The 23477-nt window shown below is 46.4% G+C and overlaps 1 protein-coding gene across 2 annotated transcripts in view; it reads right to left on the reverse strand.

Moving 5' to 3' along the window:
• Positions 1-206: 206 nt before the first annotated feature.
• adam10a (ADAM metallopeptidase domain 10a) overlaps positions 207-23477 on the reverse strand; it is a 59646-nt gene continuing 36375 nt past the window's right edge. The window contains exons 3-16 of one of the 2 annotated variants that reach the window (XM_049031402.1): positions 21846-21964; positions 16495-16653; positions 11374-11474; positions 10035-10184; positions 8130-8222; positions 7789-7972; positions 5598-5761; positions 5262-5445; positions 4892-5042; positions 4603-4786; positions 4249-4357; positions 3946-4166; positions 3571-3697; positions 207-3228 (exon numbers count right to left, since the gene is read on the reverse strand). In XM_049031402.1, the coding sequence (XP_048887359.1) occupies positions 3128-3228; positions 3571-3697; positions 3946-4166; positions 4249-4357; positions 4603-4786; positions 4892-5042; positions 5262-5445; positions 5598-5761; positions 7789-7972; positions 8130-8222; positions 10035-10184; positions 11374-11474; positions 16495-16653; positions 21846-21964 (2047 nt within the window). In that variant the 3' untranslated portion in view covers positions 207-3127. Of the gene's footprint in view, positions 3229-3570; positions 3698-3945; positions 4167-4248; positions 4358-4602; positions 4787-4891; positions 5043-5261; positions 5446-5597; positions 5762-7788; positions 7973-8129; positions 8223-10034; positions 10197-11373; positions 11475-16494; positions 16654-21845; positions 21965-23477 lie in introns of both variants that reach the window. The other variant, XM_049031401.1, reaches the window with a different exon arrangement.

A 23477-nucleotide genomic window follows, 5' to 3' on the forward strand; every position in this document is an offset into this window, starting at 1 on the left:
ATGTGTTTAGAATTTATACTTAAAAATATGCATATCCTGTAAATGAACTTTTTAATGAACATTTTATGCTTGTGACTAAAGAAAAAACATTTTTCAGGCCCAGACCACGTTTTAAAAAATGAGTAATTAGGTTCAAGTACACACGTTAACTGGACTGTGCACAATAATGTCTCCCAAGCCCACATACACATGAAAGTAAATCAATATCTTGATCAAATCTATTTTTATTAATGCATTTCAAGTACTTCAAAAAATTACATATGTCTGCACAATATCTTTTGCAATTTTTTAATAAAAATTTTAAGGGAACAAAAAAGAACAAAAGAAAAAGTTCTGGATACTGTATAAAACACAGCGGATGTAAAATAAGACCACAGAATTAGCCCCACCCCACCCCACCAAATATTTCCGCCTGTATCATCCATCCAAAGCAAACATCTCAGTGCAAGGTTCTCTCAAGGTCTGAAACTGATTAAATATATAATATGCTTAAAAAAATAATGACCCAAGCAAGCATCGACACAGCCCCTCTCCCGTGAGACACACCCTACCACAGGATAAACGGGGGTGCACACTGACTGCGTCACAGCTGATTGGTTTTAGTAATTAACCAAACTGGTAGCTTTCATTATCAGTCACCCCCCCCCACCCACAAGCGCCCAAAAAGAGGATGAGTCACATTTGTTTTCACATAACTAAAATAAGCTAGTCCAGCCCGTGCTGGCATTCTCTGTGGTCGATGGCACGGCTCCCAAGGGCCACAAGGGCTGACGGCACGGCTCCCAAGGGCCGACGGCACGGCTCCCAAGGGCCACAAGGGTCGGTGGCACGGCTCCCAAGGGCTGACGGCACGGCTCTCAAGGGCCGCAAGGGCCGACGGCACGGCTCCCAAGGGCCACAAGGGCCGACGGCACGGCTCCCAAGGGCCACAAGGGCCGACGGCACGGCTCCCAAGGGCCACAAGGGTCGGTGGCATGGCTCCCAAGGGCCGCAAGGGCCGATGGCACGGCTCCCAAGGGCCGATGGCACGGCTCCCAAGGGCTGATGGCACGGCTCCCAAGGGCCACAAGGGTCGGTGGCACGGTTCCCAAGGGCCGATGGAACGGCTCCCAGCCAGTCCTACTGGGTCACTTTGTTGAACTCCCTTACATGCTGGAATAGGAATTCTGGATTACAATGGTTTACCGACTTTATAGAACGCATTATTTAAAAAATAAAGAAAAAAAAGAAAACATATAATCTCTGAGCTGCCTGTTAGCGCTGAGTAGAGGGAAATGCTCAGTGACCATTAAAACAGAACTGCTGGCAGCCATGACCCAAAACAAGTGCTCACACAGTTCAGCTTTCCTTTCAGCAGTAGAGAGAAGCCAAGATTCTTGGGCGGGACCTTGAGATGGAGCTGGGTGAGTGGGTGGGGGGCAGTGGGGGTAAGATTAAGTACTGGAGCGAAGCATTGCCACTTCTGCAATCTGTTTCCTCCAAGCCTCCAGAGAGCAGGCCTGTCATAACTGATACCCAGCAGGAAGTGGATTCTGCAATTGCTGCTTCACACCCAGTATGTCCTTGATATCTGGCTCAGAACAGGCAGAGAGTCTACACTGGGGGATGGGGGGGGGACAACAGGGAGCTCTTTTAGGGCCCACTAATCAACACTACACTACCTTTTAACTAAACATACACCACATTTGTGGGGGGGCGGGGTCTCCTCCAATACTGCGTCTAACCTGCAGAGAGTGTGAGTTGGCACAGCAGTTGTGAGTCTTTATGCACCTGAGCACTAATACAATCAAGTGAACTGAACAAATTGTCTCCCTAATTCAACTAATTTGTTCCCCCCTGTCAGACGGCTGAAAGACCTGCACATACAGCAGCCTGGCAGAAACAGCCAGGCGTGCGGCAGGCGTGCGGCAGGCGTAAGCATGACCTTTACAAAAAAACTCGCCTGATTGGTTGCCTCGGCCACCCTGAGGGGGTGTCACTGGTGATTGGCTACTCAGTCCCTTGTGTCGTCAAAAGGCTCGGTGGAATGACGATCAGCAGAGGTGGTCAACACGCCCATGCCTCGAAGGCCAGCACGGCCACGCCCAGCCCGTCCTGCCTGACTCCCCTCCCTAGAGCTTCACGCCCTCTTACATTTAGTGGTTACCAGCTGATATCACATTGTACAGAAAACTAGGAAAAGTAACGCAAAAAAACATAAATGCGACAGAATGAAAGAATGTAAGCTTCTGCTAAACGCAAACAGAGCCAGGTCACCCTGCATAATACACCCACCTCTGACCTCTAAAACAATTCACCTTCATTCATTTATAAATCCCCTCTGCACCCTATGCAACTTAGCAGCTGCTAAAATAAGCCAAGAGACAAAGAAAAAGACCAACTGTTTGAAGACCCTCGTCTCTTGCAATTGCAAAAAATGTAAAAATCCTCAGGAATTCTCTACTATGACGTCATCTTCATTTTTTCTTTGATGTTTTTCTTTACAGTCCTGAGTGTTTAATAAAATGTTTTTCCAAAAAGCAGAAAAGGCTCCTCATATGATACAGTGTGTAAAATTCCATATTGCGATCTCTGTACAGCTGCGCGCTGCGGACGCAGCCCAGACAGAAGCCTGCACTTGTGCTCCTTTGAAGCCGCGGAGATTAAATTGGCAACGTGGTCCCTTGAACTCTGACTGCAGGCGATGTGTGGACCTCTGCAGCCGATGCAAGCTGGGAAGCTGCAGTCTCAGTTTCCAAAGGGGTGAGATGGTGGGGGGGGGGGGGGGGGGGCATCACATGAGAAAGGAGGGGGGGGAAAAGAGAGACCGACAGAGAGAGAGAGTGCGAGAGAGAGCGAGAAGAGCTAAGACTTGTCCCTGACACTGTGTTAAAAAAAGGCTGAAAAAATTAAATACACAACAGAAATCTTTAATTCCTCTCTCTTCCCGTCGCCATTTGCCACTCTGAGAAAAGAGCAACATCGCGAGTCCTGTTTCCCCCCCTCCTGTGTAATGGGTCTGTTTGCCAGTTTGCTCTGCAGAAAGTGGGGGGTGCTTGGATCTGACTGTTACAGGTAATTCTTTGGAGTGACGTTTTTCCCGCTGTAGGCACTAAGACGAACCAAGGCACTAGGAGGCCTAACCGCCTCAGCGTCTCATCTGGCCCATCTGGTAGTCCTCTCGGGGCTGGCGGGGGTGGCGCGGTGGCTGAGCCTGGGCATTCTGGGCTCTCCTCCTCTTCAGCGTGCCTGTGTGAGACCGGAGGATTAGCAGAGGGAGCGTCCGCACTGGGAGCGTCCGCACTGGGAGCGTCCGCACTGGGAGCGTCCGCACTGGGAGCGTCCGCACTGGGAGCGTCCGCACCGAGCTCCCTACGACCGTCACGCTTCTCCCAAACCTACAGGCTGGGGACTCTGACCCTTCTGGTCGCCAGCATCTGGGTCACTTAACTGTAACTATCAGGTCTTATGGATTTTACGGAAACTCTAGGACTGAAGATGGGCTGATTAATGGAGACTGTCCACCGATACCCTGTCTCCTACTGGACAGCTTTGCATCCACAAGTGGACTGGGGATGAGGCCTGCCTTACCTGGGAGGGGTTTGGGCGGCGGCAGCTTGGGGTTGCTGCTGGGGGTGTGGACGCTGCAGATCTTGATGAAGCCGGCCATCAGCAGGATGAGGGCGATGCCCATGAGCAGCACGGCCCACCAGTGTCCCTGAAACGGACACGGCAAAAGCCTTGAAGGTGAAAATCGCTAGAGCACCAGCACTTCAGGAACACAAAGGAGAATGACTCTACTGGCAGACCTGCTTCTCCTCTACTGCAACAAAACCACAAACAGACTCGAGCGGTTATTGTAAAGGATTTTGACATTTTTGCAAAAGGCTGAATTATGTAATGTTCAGAATATCAAAAAAAAAAAAAAAAACAGGATAACATGGTTTACAGTGCAAGGACGCTTACAACAATCCATTCGGCAATGTTCTCGTAGAGCTCTGGATTGAGGAGAGCCTTCTTGAGCCTGGCCAGGGGCCCATCGGCATCCACCAGACGGCACTTCATGAAGACGTCGCAGTAGCCCTTAAAATCATTGCAGGGTGAGCCGGGCTGCAGCGTGATGACAGTGTTATTGAAGAATTTCTTCCACCGGGTCGAGGTGGTGCTGCTGCAGGTGTCGGGGTTCGCTGTGGGGAAACGAGAGGGTCAGGTCGTCGCAGCGCCAACATGCCGACGCAAAGCGTGGAGGAGGACGCGGGCCTGGCTCACATTTCTCCATGCAGCAGACGTGGCACAGCTCGCTGTCATTCTTGCCCTCGATGCTGGCGCACGTGCAGACATCCAAGTTGTGCTTCTGGCAAATGGAGCCTGAGCAAACCTGAGGAGCAGAAGGGAGCGGCAGTGTGATTATGAGCGCAGGACGCAGGTGTGGGGTAATTCGCGACCCGCGTGGTCGTACACTAATCATCAACTATCTAGATATCCACACAAATACACACGATCGGCCTCTAGTGTCTAAGTATCCATGGAAATGCCACAAAATGCCTGTCCCTGGATCTGCCTGACATCAATCTCGGTGACAAATTTCAAACTCGGTCCTGATGGAGCCCAGCAATCACAAACCCCATTGAAGCAGACTTGTGTATCCCTATGGCAGGAAGTCAAGTTGGGCTTGGGCTCGGAGATAGGGCACTGCGCGGTCTTGCCGCTACATATGCCCACGTGGGCGCAGTCCGACTCCTCGCGGCACTTCTCGTTGCTTCCCTTGAAGGTGCAGCTGGATGTACAGCAGGGCCCTTGGCTGGGGCTGGAAGGGAGCAGCAGCTTACAGACATTCATACAGAGGGTGTCCTACTTTAAGCAGGCAGGTCGGAGGAACGAGCCTCCGAACCGAAGCTGGGGAACCACATACCTGCAGTCTTTGTTCGGCTTCAACCTGCACTTCTGGTTATCAGGCTGGTTGGCATCAAAGCAACACTGGTCCTTGCACTGATCACTGTAGCCACAGTCACACTCCTCACCATACTCCACCAGGCCGTTCCCACAGATGGGCTGACCAGACTCTGCAGACAGATAAACAAACTAACATGTTCACACACCACAGCACATAATAATAATGACAATACTCTTCTTTTCTACCACACTGTCCATCCATCCAGTCCAGAGAGCACTAGGCGGATGCCATGGATGGTATGCCAGTCCATCACAGCGCACAAACATTCCCGTACAAGATTACAGTACTGAATGGACATCAGCTCCAGGCTTCAGGGATGAGTACCTACCCACAAAGCAGACGCCCCTCTTCTTCTCCAGCACTTGGCTGATGTTGCGCACACTGCAGATGGAGAACTTGTTGTTGTTGGGCCTGTCCCCTGAGGTGGCTCGGGCATACATGATGAAGTTCCCACTTTCCTTCATGTTCTGGTTCTTCGACTCACCGGGGGTGCAATCCGAACCGGAGTCATGCTGAGGGGGGCCGCAGGGAACCAAACCACCGGTTAAGACCGCGCCCATAGGTAGCCAATGGAAAACACAGCACTCAAAGCAGCACCTCCTGTGAATTACTTGACCCCATTAATGCTGAAGGGTGAAGGGAAGCCTTTGGCCCAGGATCTTACCGGAGAGCCGAAGTTGTGGCCAATCTCATGGGCGAAGGTGATGTGGGAGACCTTGGGTGGGACGTGGGAGGCGTAATTCTGAACAGTGATGATGCCGGTGTTTAGGGACTTCTTCTTCCCGTCGGAATACGGCTTGTTCTTCTCACAAATGCCACCTGAGCTGCCTGCAGGCACCAGAGCACGGTCACTCGCAGTTGTTTGCAAACCAAACAAAATGTTTACCAAACCCAAACCGCTGCAGACTGTCTACCAGGGGCATCTTTGGCATTGGACAGAGTAGCTTAACCATGTTTTACTGTGGAAAAAACAAACCCGTGCAGACACCTCTTGCGCTGCCATGGTTTCGAAAAAGGTGTCAATTTGTTTGGAAATGAGAACTCAGAGTGCTGGCATTGTTTTGTGGCCAACCATATTAAAACAGGAGAGAACATTCTAGTTGATGGTCACACAGTCAGGGCTTGGGTCAGGGACAGTCTCATACCGAATGTGACCCTGTCCCTTTAAGGGCTGCCCTAATCATGAAACGCTAAACTGGCAAGCACTTGCTTCGTGCTAATCTGTGGATTATTTTTACTGGTCCGCTCAAATTGCCACACACAGGGACGGGAACTAATATGTGACTCGACTGCAGTGATGCCACAAAAAAAAACTGACCAGTCTGGGTACACAGCGGCTCCTGAGAGACTATGAGAAGAAATCAAGAATACACACAGCACTGTGGTTCATGGTGATAATGATGTCAAGAGGGGACTTCATTAGCGCCTACAGTCTGCTCCAGGCTCAGAGTCCACACTGCTCCAGCATTAACAATAAGGCTTCCTGACAGCGAGACAGACACAGACCTCATCCTTCACCAGCCTCACTCATCACCATGCAAAGCATCACTCTGCCTCAGTTCCTTGTAATCACATACACAGCTGCCTTTTGACACCATGTTAAATCGCGCCATGTCACGCCTCTCCGTGCAGCGAGTGGGAGATGCTGTCTGGAAGTCAGCAGACACATCTGGGGGGGGTGATTTCTCAAATTCAACATCAGGACCATTAGCCAGGCTTGGCTGGAGGTGCCTGCTCTCTGGTGCTGTCAGTCCACCCAGGTGGATATTAGAAGGGATCCTTGCTGCGATAGCCCTCCCTGAACAGGCTCTCGTTCGACCGATTGGCAGACGGCATGCAAAGATGCAGAGTCTCTCTCTCTCTGCCCCTGAGCCGAGTCCGGCAGGAGTGCATGGCCTGAACCTAACTCCTCAGCAACACCAGCGACGCCTACCAGGATTAAGGGACGGGGGTACAGCACAGCCAGTCTGTTTGATCCCTGGGTAAGCATGGGACCAACTTGTGCCCATCATCGCTCTGATGAAGATCTGGTTTAACAAGAGGGATCGAAAAGAAAAACTGCCCTCCATAAAGGATCATCTGTACAGGCAGATACAGGGGCTGAGCTCCCATGTTAAACTGGAACTGTGGCTTCATACAGTCGTGTTGCACTTCTCTGTTACACAGCAAAAGTTTAATACATCAAACTGTGTAAGACCCACTGCCATTTATATTCTCAGTTCATGCTCCTTTGCTGCTAAATGTACACATTTTCCACCAAACCTGTAAGCCTCCAGAGAACAATGTGAATCAAATTAAGACTGTACAGCGGAGTGAGACAGACCCCAAAGAGGAGGAACTGCTGCGGGATCAAGCTTCAGGTGCACATTAATGTGAAAGCCAGAGAGAGGCTTGGAGAAGCGGAGATGGAGATTTCACAGAGTCAAATAGCCCAGAAGAGCCGACTGAGATGGAAATGCCACGGGAGGCCAGTTTGCCGGGATTACCCGAGACGTTAAAGCCAATCAGCCAGGCTGCTGCTATCAGGATCATAATGTGCTTATATTTAGTTGCTTAGCCAACACTAACCCGAAGAAACTTGTGATTATTACACGTTCTGGCAGCTGATATTTTACAGGAGCAATTTAGGTTAAGCAGCTTACTTAGGGTGGCAGAAAAGGGCGACAGGGACTCGGACAGTCAGCCCTGTTTGTAACCAAATGCTACCAAAGATCCCTGAAGTGCAACAGGTTGCAGCCAAGAGGACATTTCTTGCATTTTACAACAGTTTACACCAAGAAACACTAGCGGCAACACAGGCATCCCATAATGATCACAAGGGTCCCGCAGGGTACGGTTCGCATGCATGTTGATACCTGCTGGGGCTCCCACCCATGCCAGACCCAGCACCCCATCGTCAAAGTCACGGTCCGTGAAGACATAGGCTAGACAGTAGTCATCATGGTTCTGTTCAGAGTTCAGCTCAAGGAACTTCTCCACCCCAATGTTGGGGAAGCGGAAGGGGTTGCTTGGGTCCTTCGCGTCTTCTGTGGTGTTGATCTGAAAAAGTGCAAGAGACTTCAGTGCCTGCAGGATCCAGGATCACAGCGGGCCAGTTTGAATCATCCAGCTACAAGGTCATACAATCAGACGCTTTCAAAGAGGTCTGCAGCCACCGATAGCACGAAGGACCACACCGCCCTGCTCACACACTCACCCGGATCCTCTTAACCATGAAACTGATGTTGCGAATGCCCATGAAGTCCGTGCCCTGGTATATGGAATCAACTGCCTTCACATGGCTCGAGATCTGGAACAGGAGTGATTAGACTTACAAAAAACAAGGGCATGTGCTTCACTCACACAGGCATGGAGTATGACACTAAATACTACCAAAAGGTAACTTCACGTCGCTATCAAAAAGACATTTTTTAAAAAGTTCAGACAAGCTAAATTAGCACCTTTTCTCTAGCTACCTGCAAATCATATTTTCTGCTGAGTGAGAATGGCGCAGCGGTCAACTTTTTTCCAGGTTTCCGTAAATCATCTGTAAAACACGACCCTCGCGCCCTGGCAGAAAGCCCGCCTGCTCCTGGGAACCAAGCAAAGGCTCCACTCCGGCTCCTAAATTATATACGGCCCGCTAATGACTCCAATTATCCTGCCATTTCTCTCCTCCAAAGTGCTGCCCACTGCGTAACGATGAAAGGGGTGATTTATCGGTGCAGAGGAAACCAAGGCAGCGTCACGGCCCATTGGACACTGCGCACGGGGAGCTTCCGGCTCCCAACCTGGCCCCGGCTCCGAGCGGCCCCAGTGCGTGTCCCTCACAGCCTGGAAACACGCCCCATCCTATCCATTCCTGATATTTTAGCCCTCTCCCTACCGTGTGAACACGTTCCCAGTGTCAGATGCAGAGACTCTCTTGTTTTAATAAATAACGCCTCCATCCCTGGACCCACTTCTGCTGAGCACAGATCTTCTCGACATCTCATTCATTAGCCATTGAAGCTCTGAGTCGGCCAAGTGCAGCATATGGAAATAGATTAAAGCCACAGACGAATGTGCATATATATGCACAAATGTGCATACATTAATAATATGTCTTCACTTAGAGACTAGCTATTTCCTGAAGAGGTGCAAACTTGCTGCACAATTAATCAAATAAAAATCAAAATCGCGATATAGTCCCGTGCTCTTACCCAACTGCGAAGGGATACGATTTAGTACTGGTAATTTTCACACTGTGCCTCCAGTCACTGCACAGATTCATACAGAGCATTGCCTGAAGTGTCTGGAATTGGACCGATTACCATGTGAAACTCTCCAATCAGAGGCCTCACTCGTCAGCGCATCCTTTGTTGTGAAATAGTGGTGTTTTGCAGACCACAAAAGACTCATCTGCTGCATTCTGAATACTAATATGAACAGAGCTGAGGAGAGGGATCCTCTTCTGTAATTTGGAAGTACTTTGGATTTATAAGCCGTGACACTGCTCAGGTGGAGGGACTGCGGCAGATGTGTGAAAGGTGAAAATGCATACACTGCATGGAAACGCAGCTAACTTACAGCAACATCTCAGACAACCTTCAGAACGATACAACAAATGCAAACAAGTGAAAATGTCACATTCAAAAATCTGGCTGGAAAATCACAAAAAAACAATCGCGATGCGTTTGCAAGGGTCACGCCTGTATTTACCTGTATTTGTTGTAATAGAAAATCAGTATATAGTATTTTTGCTTGGACCAAAACTGAGTCGACAGGAAAATCTTTATTTTGAAGGCTAACTTAACCAGTCCATTATTTATGTATACATTTTAGGCTGCTTGTAAAATAAGTCCAATAAAGAAATTTGACCCTTTTGTTTCCTAGCATTCAATAATTTAAGTTTTTTTTTTTTAAATAAGTTTTGAGTTATTAAACATACATTGGAAGACACCTACTTAATGTGATCATTTGTACCATTATTTGCTTTTAGCGTAAATATATAAGTTTAAAGACCAAATGGTACATTTAATAGTTAGGCTTATATATCGCAGTTTACATTGCAATCGCAATGTGTCAAAATAATCGCAATGTGATATTTTGATCAAATGGTGCAGCCCTGGTAGAAGTGTACCTGTGCAACCACAGCCTCTCTGGTGCCGTAGCGCTTGAAGAAGAGGTGGTCAGTCTGGATGAAGAGCTGGCAGGTGTTCTTCTCCGCCTGTGCGGCTCGCTTCCTTCTCAGGATCACTGGCCCGTCAGCGCGCTCCTCATCCTCCTCATTCTGGCGGGCCCCCTGCGGGGAGCGATGTTAACCAAAGGGGCTTCAGTGCCGCGGAACAACGCAGAGCCTAAATTGCCTGTGGATCCTGAGAACTCGCCGCTTCGAGACGGCGTCTGTGTTGGGCCAGTAGCAGCACCACGTGCGGCTGGAAAGCTCTCGTTTGTGGAGCACCGTGGTGCTAAGCTTAATTCAACCAGACAGCTGCAGCAGCCAGACATTATGCTTGGAAAGGCCCAAGACACTCGTCTGTAATCTGCTTACCCATTGCACACATTCATTTATTCTGACACTTCTCAGCAACGACCGCCAGTTATTAAAAAAAAAAAAAGCCATCTGCTGCAGCCGAGAATAAAATGAAGATACCGGCAAAAATCACTGCTAATCAAATTGAAATGCATTATAATCCAAACACAGGAGTAAGAAAACCTGACTACCCTTATCTGGCTGGACTCCTTACTCCTTCTTTACTTACATCATTCACCGTAGAACTACAGACTTCCTTTCAGGGTGGCACCTTAAGATATAAACGTAGCAATGCGCCGCGTGATTGCGCTGCGAGGCAGAAGGCAGAGCGCTGACATTCCTGCCTGTCCCGTTTCATGTTTGCATTTGCTATCTGTGCTTCTCCCAGTGGTGGCTGACAGATAAACCCGGGAGGGATCAGGCCGGGAAAAGAAGCTTGTTTCCTGCTCTCTTTTGCGCCTGAGTAAAGAGCCTAGGAGCAGCTACAGAGGAAATTGGGGGAGATGTTGGAAATGTTCCCTAGGGGGGCGATAATGAAAGTTTAACTGGAAGCGGGGAGAACACAGATGTACAATTCGATTTCTTGTACAGTAAAAGAGCCTCCATTTGTCAGGATGGGAAGAAATTAAGAAATGTTGTGAGGGTCTCAGAACGGGGAAAACAGAAGACACTGGGTCACCAGCTAAAACCTGGCTGGGCAACTGAGAGTCCCAGACACAGTAAGAGAAGGACTATCAGTACACAAACGTGCAGGAACGTCCTTCCTCAAAGGAAAGGAACACTCAGAATTCAGAGGACGCTGCTATTCTATTGTGTCAACGCTGTGCTAGTGACTGTTACAGTGAACATATCGCAGCTCAGCTGTGAAAATAAACGCAGTGTATATGCATATGAATGTGTATGCGGTAGCTGAAAGGGTATTAAACACACACAGGGTAAGTCTCACCTTGGCTGGCTCCTCCACTGCAGACTGCTGGTACTTCTTCATCCTCTCAAAGACGGAATGGTCCGCACAGCCTCCTTCAGCCCCGTACTTGTAAGGGTAACCTGTAGGCCACCCGGCAAAACACCATTTACACCCGTCATCCCCAGTCCACAGCCTCCAGCACCCGTTTCATAGGAACACAAGAACATAAGGAATTTACAAATGAGAGGAGGCCATTCGGCCCATCAAGCTCGTTTGGGGAGAACTTAACTAATAGCTCAGAGTTGATCAGAAGTCGATCGGCCACAGACCATATGCTGGTCTGTTTATTAACCCTCATTACCACCTTTGAAGACCCTAGACGCTGAAGACGCTGAAGACGCCTGTAAAACAGGCTTGTAAGGATGTGCCGGTTCACCCTCTCTCCCCGGATAAACCTACACGTCATCGGTCAGTGGTTGGGGTCACAAACAAGCGACACGTGACCAGCAGGTTTGACCAGAGCTGGCTAGGAAACAGAGCACGGTCTACCCAGGTGTCCTCATCAAGCAACAAAGTAGCTTTGAAACTGAAGACCTCAACGGGCCACATGCAGCAACAGCAAACAGGGCTTCAGCTCACTACACCAGCAATCACCATGTTCATAGCTGGATGGCTTCACAAGCTCTCCATCCTTCATAATAAGAACAACTGTTTCTGGGTTTATAGATGGTGAGGGGCCCGATTCACCCCAGCTTGGCAAAGCTGAACTGAAGCAGAACTAGACTAGAGTGGTGCGGCGGTATGACGGTATACCATGATATTTTGAAATCCCAAAGGTTTATTTTTCATAAAATCAGAAATCTAGACGTTCCTGTTTATATTCAACTGATATGGTGACGCTGTATTGAGGCGAGAGGTCAATGTACTGGTAAAAAAAAAATGCCAATTGAGAGTGGTAGCAAAAACACAAGATTAGGGAAAAAAAAAAAAAAGAATTCCATTAGTTTAATTTTAGATAACTTCATACTACTGTTAGTAAACCAGCTAATTGCGTCTCCCAGAAGGAAGCTACCTGGCATGTTGTGCAACAACGATGAAGCGGAGTGGTGTCCATAAAGGAAGGGTGATATCTGAAGCTCTTCAGCGAGGGGTCGCCTAGTTTCCCCCAGCGATCGGCTCCCACATCGATTAGGCCGTTCAGGCTCTCTATGACTCTGGAGTTCACCGTAGCCTACATGACTTACATTTCTGGTTTTTTGGTTTTCAAATACCGTCATACACCGTATACCAGCGTGAAATGTCTAGAAGGTATGACTATGAAAAACGAGATACTGGCCAAGCCTAGGCAGGAAATCTGGTGAAGATCTAAGTGGAGGTTTAATTGTCTTACAAAGCCTTGGAAATGCAGCCGAGACAGAGATGCCCTCTAATTAGTGTTTTTTAGTCGCAGCAGGGGAGACCGAGAACACGCTCCATTACAGGCGTTTACTCACTGAGCAATTTACACTGCAACATTTTTTGAGTTTACATATTTGCATAATGTACATTTACAGGCCTCTGTCGTGTTCCCCCAGCTCATTATGGCTGCCACTTAAAATCTGTATGGTAGTTGACATTTTCTAGACTACAGGCACCAGGCAGACTCTGGTAGAGAACAATGAAGAGAACAGAAACAATGAATGAGGCAGCATTGGTGACCCCCACACCATCACGTCCAGCTAAGGAGCTAGCCTGAACACCACCTTGAAGAGTAGACCCCCTCCCACCATTGGAAGGCCCTTTATTAAGGGCAGACTTTGGTTACTGATATTCTGCTTGTTCAGAGAGAGCGGCCCCCCAATTCATGCCTCAGCGCACACACACACACACACACACACACACACACACACACACACACACACACACACGAGCGCTGGCCTGCATGCCAAGCAGTCCACCGTTTATAACAGCAAGGCGACTCCAACGCTGGCCGTTAGCGGCTCACCTACACAAATCAGCGCAGCCACCCAGAGCCCCCTTCAAAAGGTCACGCTGTTGTCAATCACACGACACAGCTTTCACCCAAGCACACACTTAATCACTGAACACTGAGGATTCGCTCCAGGAAAACAGCAAAGAAGAACATTAGTACCCCGGGGCTCCTGTAGGGGGCTGTACATCCCGCATTTCATGCCAGCATTCAAAGAAACCACATATAGATTTGTTTTGCTCTAGATGCAGAAAATAAACTGCATCCCCTTCAGATTTGTGGAAGACAGCTTTATATTTACACAGAGTACAAAGTTCAAAAAATATTCTCTTCTTCCCTGCCAAAGCAAAACCCATCCCTCTATTGGGAGCTGGCTGACTTATCAGAAACTAAGGGCGTTGGTTGTAAGGCATATATGCACATAGACCCTGGGTTGTAGAGTGAGTCAGGGATAACGCAGCTGGGAAGCAGCCCCTCCTAGACAGAGGCAGGCCAGTGGTGCCGGGAAGCGCATCTCCCCCCCCCCCCCCCCCCCGCCCGATAATCAGCACCAGGCCAGTGTGCAGGCGCAAAGCAGGCGCAAAGCTGCTCCCAGACGCATCGGATGGCAGTTACATCGTCCAACCAGAAGAGGAGGCTTTGTCACTCGGCGTCACGCCTGCACGCCACTTCTTGGCGGTGGCTCTCCCCAAAGCGAAATACCGCAATCAGGCTTTTCGTAAAGCTGAACACGCGTCGTCCACACCGAAGGAGGCGAGTCAGTCTGCGTGAAGCGGGCGGGCCGCGGACCCTGAGAGGCCAGCGACACACAGACAGACCACCATACGCACACAGCCCCTCTTTGTTTGCCCGATACAAAGGAGCCACATTGAGATGCTAATCGTAGGCAGTTTAGGGTCAGAATCAAAAAGAGGAATAAAGAGTGAACAACTGAAAGTGAAACAGTGGCATCTGTCGCCGACTGCCAGCCATAGATGGTTGCTGGCTTTGTCTCACTCCTCCTTCAGACCCCTTCCATCCTGTTTTCCATGGACCTCCGATGAGCTATGGGCCTAAAAATCAGTCTCCAGGTATCTACACTTTCGCAAAAAAATTATTTTATGAGCAACGGGGGCTGTTTTGAGCCACCACAATATTCATGATGGACTGACGCCTGATCTCTGCTGTGCACACTAAGGCACAAGCCAGTAATTTAATACCGAAATAGTAAAACCTTAAAAAAAAAACAAGTTGGTAACGTTTCAATGCAATTAAATAAATGGTTTTCTAGTAATGTGATGGTTTTCTTCTGCACAGAGGCAGCACTGTTGTTCTGCTCTGGCCACTGATCAAAGACAGTTTATTAAAGAACAGAGGAATTAATGTCAAAGAGCTGCATAACTGCATTGACAAGGGAAATATTCTGTCCACCACAAGATGGCGCAATGGGGCGCACAGCGACTGGGCTGAGGGAATATTCAAGGTGGGGAAGGAAATATTGTACAAGCATCTCTGCAGTGACCACCTCAATGGATACCCCACCCAATCAAATTTCCTGTATCACTATTCAATTCAGTTAAAAAAAAAATAGAGAGAGAGGAACTTCATATGCATATGGACATAGTCAGGCGACATACAGGCAGTCCCCAGGTCACAAGCGAGATCCATTCCCTAAGTCTGTCTTTAAATCAAATCTGTGGGCAAGTCGGATCAGGTACATACAGTTCTTACTTAGGGTCAGTTAGTCAAATGTTTGTCTTTGCATATAGCTATATTTTACCTTTCTATCCCCATAAAATACTTAAAAACTTCCATGTGCATTAAAACATCTTAAATATGATAATGGTGATAATAAATGATACAGCAATAAATCAAACTACATGCACCTCGAGCCAACGGACCGCTGAAGCCGCTCAATGTTTTTGAGAGTCACAAAAGAATGTGTGCGTTCGTGTTTACAAACCATCATTTTTATCTGAAATTTTTAATACAATATGGCAGCCCGTTGGCAGGTATGAGCTGTCCGTAAGTCGAACGTCCGTAACCCAGGGACTGTCTGTACATGGAAAGCTTTGTATTTAGGCCCTTATGCATAAAAACCAGAGGAACTAGAAAAGTTCAGGAGAGAGTGAGACGGCTAAAATAATCCCTTGCTTTTTAGTGTTTGTAATGGGCTAAGCCAGGCGCTAATTACAGCGATGCAAGCGCAGAGGTGGCCATTATATGCTGCTGGAGAGCACATTCCCCCCAGCAGGGCATTTCACAATGCAAAAACGGGACAGAAGAGGAGGACTGATGCTGACATTAGGGGCACATTCATCACACACTGTCAGCCGGAGAATAGTGAGAAAGCCATAAGGGCCCCACGGGTTACAAGGAGGCAGCCCCTGAAGGGCCCTGGGTCCACAGCAGCACGGCGGAGGGAACCGAGCGAGCTCAGCTGCCTTCATAAAGGCCCAATTCACCTCACACACAGCAAGTGCGGCTCAAACAGACGGGCCGAAAGAGACGTCCCTAACCATTATTTCACTCCGCCGAACGGGACACTTCTCTCCGTTCAGGCAAATGAAGACTTGCTTTCAGATCCTGGTGGTTAAAAGGACAAACTGCATCCTTAAGGAGTAACCAGGCAGAATGTAAATTGCAGACCATCATGGCATAAAGATATTACTACACACTGCTATTGGCTGAGAGGCAGGCGGGTGGATCAGAACATCATGTACATCATAGCTCACGAAGGACACTCACGCTCTGCAACCAGCTGCGAGTCAAACAGAGCATCACCCAGCCCAAGTGTGGCCATACAGCAGGCAGACAGCCATCCCTGCTCCTGAGCCGCTTCCCCACTGAGCCAATGAGCACGGCTTCTGCCGCCACAGTCCCTCCCCCCACGCGCCATGAAGGTGGAGGCACCTAGGCGATGCGCATAAACCCGAGGAACAGGAGTCGAGGGAATGACTCACGCCGACTAATGAAGACGTGCTAAAACGAAGGGATGCAGCCAACGCTCTCAACTATACAGGTCTGACAAGTGAGCAACAAAAAAACTGAATACGGAAGAACAGGTAGATTCTCAGAAAAGACAAAATCTAAGGTCGTTCACTTTCAAAATGGTCCGTTTCTCCCCATGTTTTAATAACCTCTCAGGACCACAGGCACCTACACTGCCACTTTCAGCCACTCAGCTTTTTGCTCTCTGGAGACAGACTTACGGATGTCATTTTCGTGGTAGATGACGGAGTGGTAGGGAACGTTCTGGTCCCCGAGGTAGCGATCGGCAGGCTCCACGTAATACGTGCCACGGTGAGTCTGGATGAAACCCTCGAACTTCCCGTCCACAATGGAGCCATGGGTCGAGGTGCCCTTTTCACCTGTGGGATGACAGAAGTTCAGAAGAAGTCGGCATTAGCAAAAGAAGCTGATCTGTGCAGAAAAGCAGACGTGCGGACAGACGGCACCATGCCCAAAGCGACCAGCGGATGGTACAAAGCAAAGCAAAGCAAAGCTCTCCACCTTTTTCCACAAAGGCTCCCCAAAGCCGCTCCCCATTAACCTTCCGGCTAATAATAATTGCTTTTTTAATAAGGCACAGACTTGAATAATGTCAAGGATAATCAAAGTATTGCAGGACACTGAAAACACAAAGGTCCTTTTACTGTAGAATGCGACACTTGCAAATGCAACGAGGATTTAAAAGTGGTTGAATAAGTCAAGTGCATTTTACACGCAAAAGGACATTTTAAACACAAAAGACTCTTACAGAAGTCACAATGATGCCATCCAAAGAGCAGCTATGAGAGGACAGTGGGGGGGGGGGGGGGGCATGTGGGCAAAGAAGGACTCCAACTAACCAAAACAAACAGATTCTGCAGCGTCCAATAAAAGTGAATGAGAGACCAGAGTTAGCATCATGCTGCTGCCCAGCTGTAGGCAGGTCTTTCAGATAAGTTCAGCAACTTGAACTGCAACCCCTGAGGGAGCTGTGAGGCCATGGCCCGGCTCTGCCTGTACGGAAGGGCAGCCCACCGACGTACAGCAGTACTGGTACGACACAAAGGAAGAAAGCAGAGCTGTGTTTACTGTACTGCTTATTCACTGCGCAACTGCACTGTATATTCATTGCACCCTGTGCCAAATTTGACTCTTTCCTTCCAATTGTATTTCATGCATTAGTTGTACTTCTATGTACAGTTGCTTGGGGGAGGGGTGGAGGGCGGTGGGGGGGCACAAGTGCCGCAAAGAAATTTGAACGACACCAGGGGAAAAAAAAGCACAATTTTTCAGTCAGATATGCATAATTAATCTTAGCCGTATTTCTTTTGGATTTCACTGCAGTTCTCGTTTGGGGGGGGGGGGGGGGCAGAAACACACACACGTCTGCTTTCATTTCTTTGTGGGGACCGTCCAATCATCTATATGTGGAAAAAGCGTAATCCCAACAATGACAACCTTAGCCCCTATGCAGCCCTAACCTTAACTATGAGTAACCAAACTAAATACAAGTCTTTTGGCATTTTTAGTTTTCTGATTGCAGTAACAGATTTTTATTAAATTGAGTCTCCCCTTGCGGGGACTGAAAAAATGTCCCCCACAATGTTAAAATAACTGGTTTTTATCAGCTGGGCTGTGCAGTATAACAAAAATCTCATATCATAATATAAGAGTGTGTGTTTGTGCGTGTGTGTGTGTGTGTTTCTGCGTGTGCGCAGGTCCACAAATGGACAGGAAGTGATACACAAAGGTGCACATTACTCTCTGTATTTTTCTCTAAATCGCTCTGTATTTTTGTGGATACCAGTTTACACAACACAAATTTAAAAATACATATTTGTGGATAGTTAAAAAATCTGTGGATCATGGTACATATTTGTGGATTGTCTTCTGTGGGTTACAAATAATAAATTGCAATAAAAACGTCTACACAAGTGCCACGTCCCATGAGGCATGCAACCTCATCCAAATGATGAAAAAATATTGCTGTTAGAGTATTTTGCGACACCAGAAAATAAATGACAGAACACGAAAAGAAACGATAGACGTCTTTATTTCGTCGTTATATTTCATTTCTACCTACCTATACAAGCTGCTCTTTTTTTTTCGTTATTTGAAAAATAAACAGAACAATAAGACAATAAAAGCCATTTCATTATAAATGAAGGTTTTCATTAAGTTCCATTTATTTCTGCTCTCGGTGGAACCTGGACAGTTCAATCACCTCTAGAAGACTAAAGCCCAGTTCATATTTCACTTTTCCACGTCCAAGAATGGTGCGCACGGTCATGCACAAAGCCTCTTGTACAGTGCAGCCGCGAAAAGTCTACGTATTTGATGTAGACGCTGAAAATTCGTCGACATCAATAATTTTAAATCGCCGCATTTTTTAAAAATTATTATTTTAATAAAATCACCTTTATGATTTCTAAAACCGTTCAATTCAATATAACAAATGTTTTCCTTTAATATCACAACTTAATTATGGGAATAGTTAACAGAATAAATCGGTAGTTTTACACTGTGCAAAGTGCGATGGCATAACATAGTAGCACAAGAGCTATGCATGAGCACCCGAACAGAAAACTCACAGGCGTCAGAAAAGGCCAAACCACCATGTTGTCTATTCATGTTTATTAAATGAATATTCATACAGAGAGCTTCTGAATATCTTTTGTTCTTTAAGCCGCTAAATAAACTCATTATTAAAGCCATTAAGTTGTATGCCTGCTACCTCTATTGAATAAATCTATTGAATAAGTGCTTGTGGATGGGGCTAAAATCTGGGTTTATTCTATGTGGATTGATGGTGCCAATATGTGTTCATGCGCATTGGGTCTTTTGGGAGTTGGGACCAGTGTTATCATAAACTAAAACTGAACACTAAATAAAAGAGAATTTATGAACTGAAATAAAAATGAAAAAAACTTTACAAAAAAAAAAAAAAAAACATATGGATTGCATTTTATACAGCGCTTTTCTACTCCTACGAACATGCTTTACAATTCACGGCTCACATTCACCCGTCCACACACACATTCATACACCGGTGGCAGAGGCTGCCAAGACGCCAATCTCCTCACCAGGAGCAATTTGGGGTTTAGGGTCTTGCTCAAGGACACTTTGATGGGGTCAGGAGGAACCGGGGCTCGAACCTGCAACCCTCCAGTTACCGAATGATAACACTACCTCCTGCGCCACCATCGCCCCAAACGTGTCAAACTTAAATTAGCTAAAACTAGCAAAAAGTAGCGCCACACCACCATCATCCTTTTACCCTGTATATCCACAATACCCCTTATTTTAAAAGATGTTGTGGTTGCTGAGCTGTCCCTTCCTTTACCGCTGCTTCAGTGCTTAATCGCTGCCATGATTCACCAATACAGTAGCATGGGTTTAATAAGCATAAGGATACAGTGAATTCATACAGATTACTATATATATTACTATTAATATATATTAATAATAATACAGCTGGGTTCCATTATCTAAAGCCCTGCAATAATAGTTTGTTGTCAAAATAATATTAAAGGGTCGACTTAATTTTCTGGAGAAAAATTAATCGGTAAAATAGTCGATAGATTAATTGATAGAAAAATAGTCGTTAGTGGCAGTCCTGCTTAGGCAAAGGATGTGGTTTTGGCAAGACTATGCCATAATCCGCATAAAACATTTTAACAAAACCTCTCATTTAGTGCAATCCCTATAGCAAAACACCCAGGAACCAGAAAAGCCAGCAGTTACCAGTGAGACACACTGCCCTGAGCAAAAACAACCCTTGTGTTAGGTCATTCGGCAATAGCAAACATTTCCAGGTGACGGCTACTCAATCTGCCACGGCAATACTGTCTAAAGTAGTTTATCCGTGATACGCGAGGCTGGGCATTTGTAATTTTTAACAGTGTGCCAGTAAAAATGCCTAATGCCCACCCGACAGAGAAAACACTGCTCCTTATCTGGTGTTCCAGCAAGCCCGGTGAGGCAGAGCAAGGCCAAGGGAGGCTAACACAGGCCAACTGGAAGAACTTTATCTGAAACTAAAGGCCAGTCTGCACTTCGTTTTAATCACTGTTTGCCTCGCCTTTGTACCAGAGTTGGAGGCTGTCTCTGCAGAGATAAAGTCATCGACTGAAGTTGTTTGGATAGGACAGCTCTGATCCTGTGCTGAGCCCAAAGGTGTCAGCATGGATTGTGACACTCAAATTATACGTTCTACACAAAAGGGCCTTGTACGCATTCAAATTCCTCTTTCCAACAATGCGCTGTGAATCACGGATGACAGAGCCAGCTAGTTTCACCCACATTTCTTGCTTAGCTGGCAGAAAAGCACCCCATTTGGGCAATGGGTCTGTCCCTGACTCTCTGGAGCAAAGAAGCCAACCTTTCCAGACCGTTGCTGTAACACATCTCTCCATTGATCACACCTGTCTGCACATGTGAAGCAACGATACCTACACAAGTATGTATATGTGCAAGTAGAGATATTCACACACAGAAAAGAAGGATGAGCCACAACCCCAAGCTGCGATGTTACCAGAGAGGTTAACCAAATAAATTGGTCATTGAATAGTTATTAGGTTATTGCTTTGTTACTTCTTGTGTAGCTCCAGCTCCAATACTGCTTACACTGCAAGATCAGCCCAGCAGCACTTGAATCCTTGACAGCACATATGTTTGTAACATGCTATTTGTCTCACTGGTACGAAGTTCTGGACAAAAGTGTCTAAATGTGTTAAATGTCAGTTACTTTAAGTAGCTTTATGAGACTCTATGACAAAGCTGCAAATAATCTGCATTCTCCAATGCAAGCGAACAAGGACTGACTGGTTTGTCTAAGAAGAAAAATAATTACACCGGAATCTAATCTGATTTGTACCACTGCTAAGAAATATTTAATCTCTGACTCATCAGGCACCAAACAAGCAAAATCTCTTCTTGCAAATTTCTATTATTAAGTTAGTCAAAGTAATTTAAACTACTCACGCAATACAAATTATACAGTCCAAAAACTGTGGGAAAGAGTGTGTGTGTGTGTGTGTGTGTGTGTGTGTGTGTTTGTGGAAAGAGGGGCAAGTAATGTAGTGAGAAAGACAAAGTATTTACTGTACGTTACTGTAAGCTAGCAGAGTGAGACAAATCTGGCACCCAGCAGCTTAATTGCAGTTTTAACCATGTTTTAAGTAATTCTTAATCATACAGAGCTGGAAAGCTACAAATCTTTGTGCATTAGACAGGAATTTGTAACTGCAGCTAGTAAGAAACACAACATGTCTCTTTATTACATAGTCTAAGTGGAACTATTAAGCCTATACACCTAGTTCAGCAGAACCCCAGACAGTGAGTTTAAACTGAAGAAACACCTTTCAAGGTTTCACCTACTAACATGGCCCAGAAGGCCCCTGTCTCAAAGGTACTTTTAGACAATTAAAAATAAAAAAAATAAAAAAAGTTCAACTGCTAGGATGTCCTCACCACATCCATTATGAGTACACCAATTGCAGCAATGTTTCCGTGGTAACCCATTCACTATATATATAAAAAAATCTTTGCTAGTAGTAACTGCCTGACTCACCATAGATTTCGCCAGTATAGATATGTGATGCGTCATAGTCAGTTTCCGTGCCTGACATTTCCAGCTTGAAATCCGGTGAGAATATAGAGGTGTCCCTCTTCATTCGAAGATTAAAATATCTGAAATAAATAAAATAAAAAAAGTTACTGGAAAATGTTATTTTTAACCATTTTTTTCTGTGACACTTTAGGTAATTAACAGTTAGTCCTCATGTTTTCAGATCTTGACATACATTCATCTGAAAAGCACCTCAAGGAAAAGTTTACAATGTATCCAACAAAAGGACAGAAACACCGCAAGGTAGAGTTCAGAAAAACAACAATGCTTCATTTTTGAAGACATATGCAAAATACCGGGCTTACATGTGTCATACACTGATAGTCTAGCATTGCCACATGAAAGCGTGAAAAAGACTGCAGGGCAGGACACCAATAAAACATTTATTAAAAAAAAAAAACAATCGCCAGAGTCAGAACGCCTTTGTGCCTCCCCTTCATGAATGAGGCTAAGCTTTATAGTCCTTGTAGGCAGCCCCAGGCTGAAGTTTTCCGTCTTTGTATGTATACAGGATGGCTGGGCAACAAACAAGAAGCTAATCCCCATGGATTTAGTCTGTTAAACCTGAGAGCAGTACAACATATTCCAGGCTCAGTACCTTATGATTCACATTGTTGCAGCTGATATTTCCCTAAGTCAAGCAAAGAATTCTGTTCGGAAGAACAATGTATTCCCCAGACAGCCCTGTCAGCCCCTCCCCCCCCCCACCTAATTCCTACTCCCCTTACACCCCAACTTCTATAATCCCCACCTCTGCATATTATCTATTAAAAGTCCTTTCATGTGCCACCTTTGCTGCTTCAGATTTGGGGGAATTTCCAGTACAGAGTACAGACCTTTATCCAAATAATATTTATGTGATATAGTAACAAGACCCATCAAATACTTTTTGAGTTATGCTCATAGTGTTTTCTGCATTCATTTCTCATTCTCAATGCTTCAGTTATGGTCTGACTTGTCTTAAAATGCATCCACTACAATGCGTCAGCAAAGTTTGAAAAAGATCCACCAGATATTCTTTGAGTTGTCACACTGGTCGGCAACCCGACAATGGCAGCCAGTGAATACAACATTATTATGTGCTTTAAGTTACATCCAAAACTAAAATCAGACTTAAAAGTAACATCAACAAAGTAGACTTTTTAGTTTTGAAATGCCTACATATTAGGAGAAAGCTAAGAAGGCTTAGTTATCATACTTCAAGCTGTGTTTGATGGCTACGGAATCAACAATTTTTGAAAAGTCTTCTTAAGGCTTCACTGCAGGCCTTATGGAAGATCAGTAGTCAGGAACCCGGTAAGAGAGCTAATGGGCAGCCAGCATAGTCAAGAGCAGCATGTTCAAGCAAAGGACTATTTTGTGGAGAGACCTAGAGGCAACACTTCAAACACTGCTGTGTTCCTGGTGGTTTCATCCAGTGAGTTCAAAGAATTTCAAGGAACCAGATCCTTACAGGGGAGATCTGTGGCATTTCAGAAATGTTAGAAAACTGCTTTGAAAAGCATTCATATGCTTTATCTTGTAAAAGTGGGTCCATTACCTAAAATTCCTGAAAAATTACCGCTAACAAAATGT

The sequence above is a fragment of the Brienomyrus brachyistius genome, chromosome 11, assembly GCF_023856365.1.
Source record: "Brienomyrus brachyistius isolate T26 chromosome 11, BBRACH_0.4, whole genome shotgun sequence".
Classification (NCBI taxonomy): Eukaryota; Metazoa; Chordata; class Actinopteri; order Osteoglossiformes; family Mormyridae; genus Brienomyrus; species Brienomyrus brachyistius.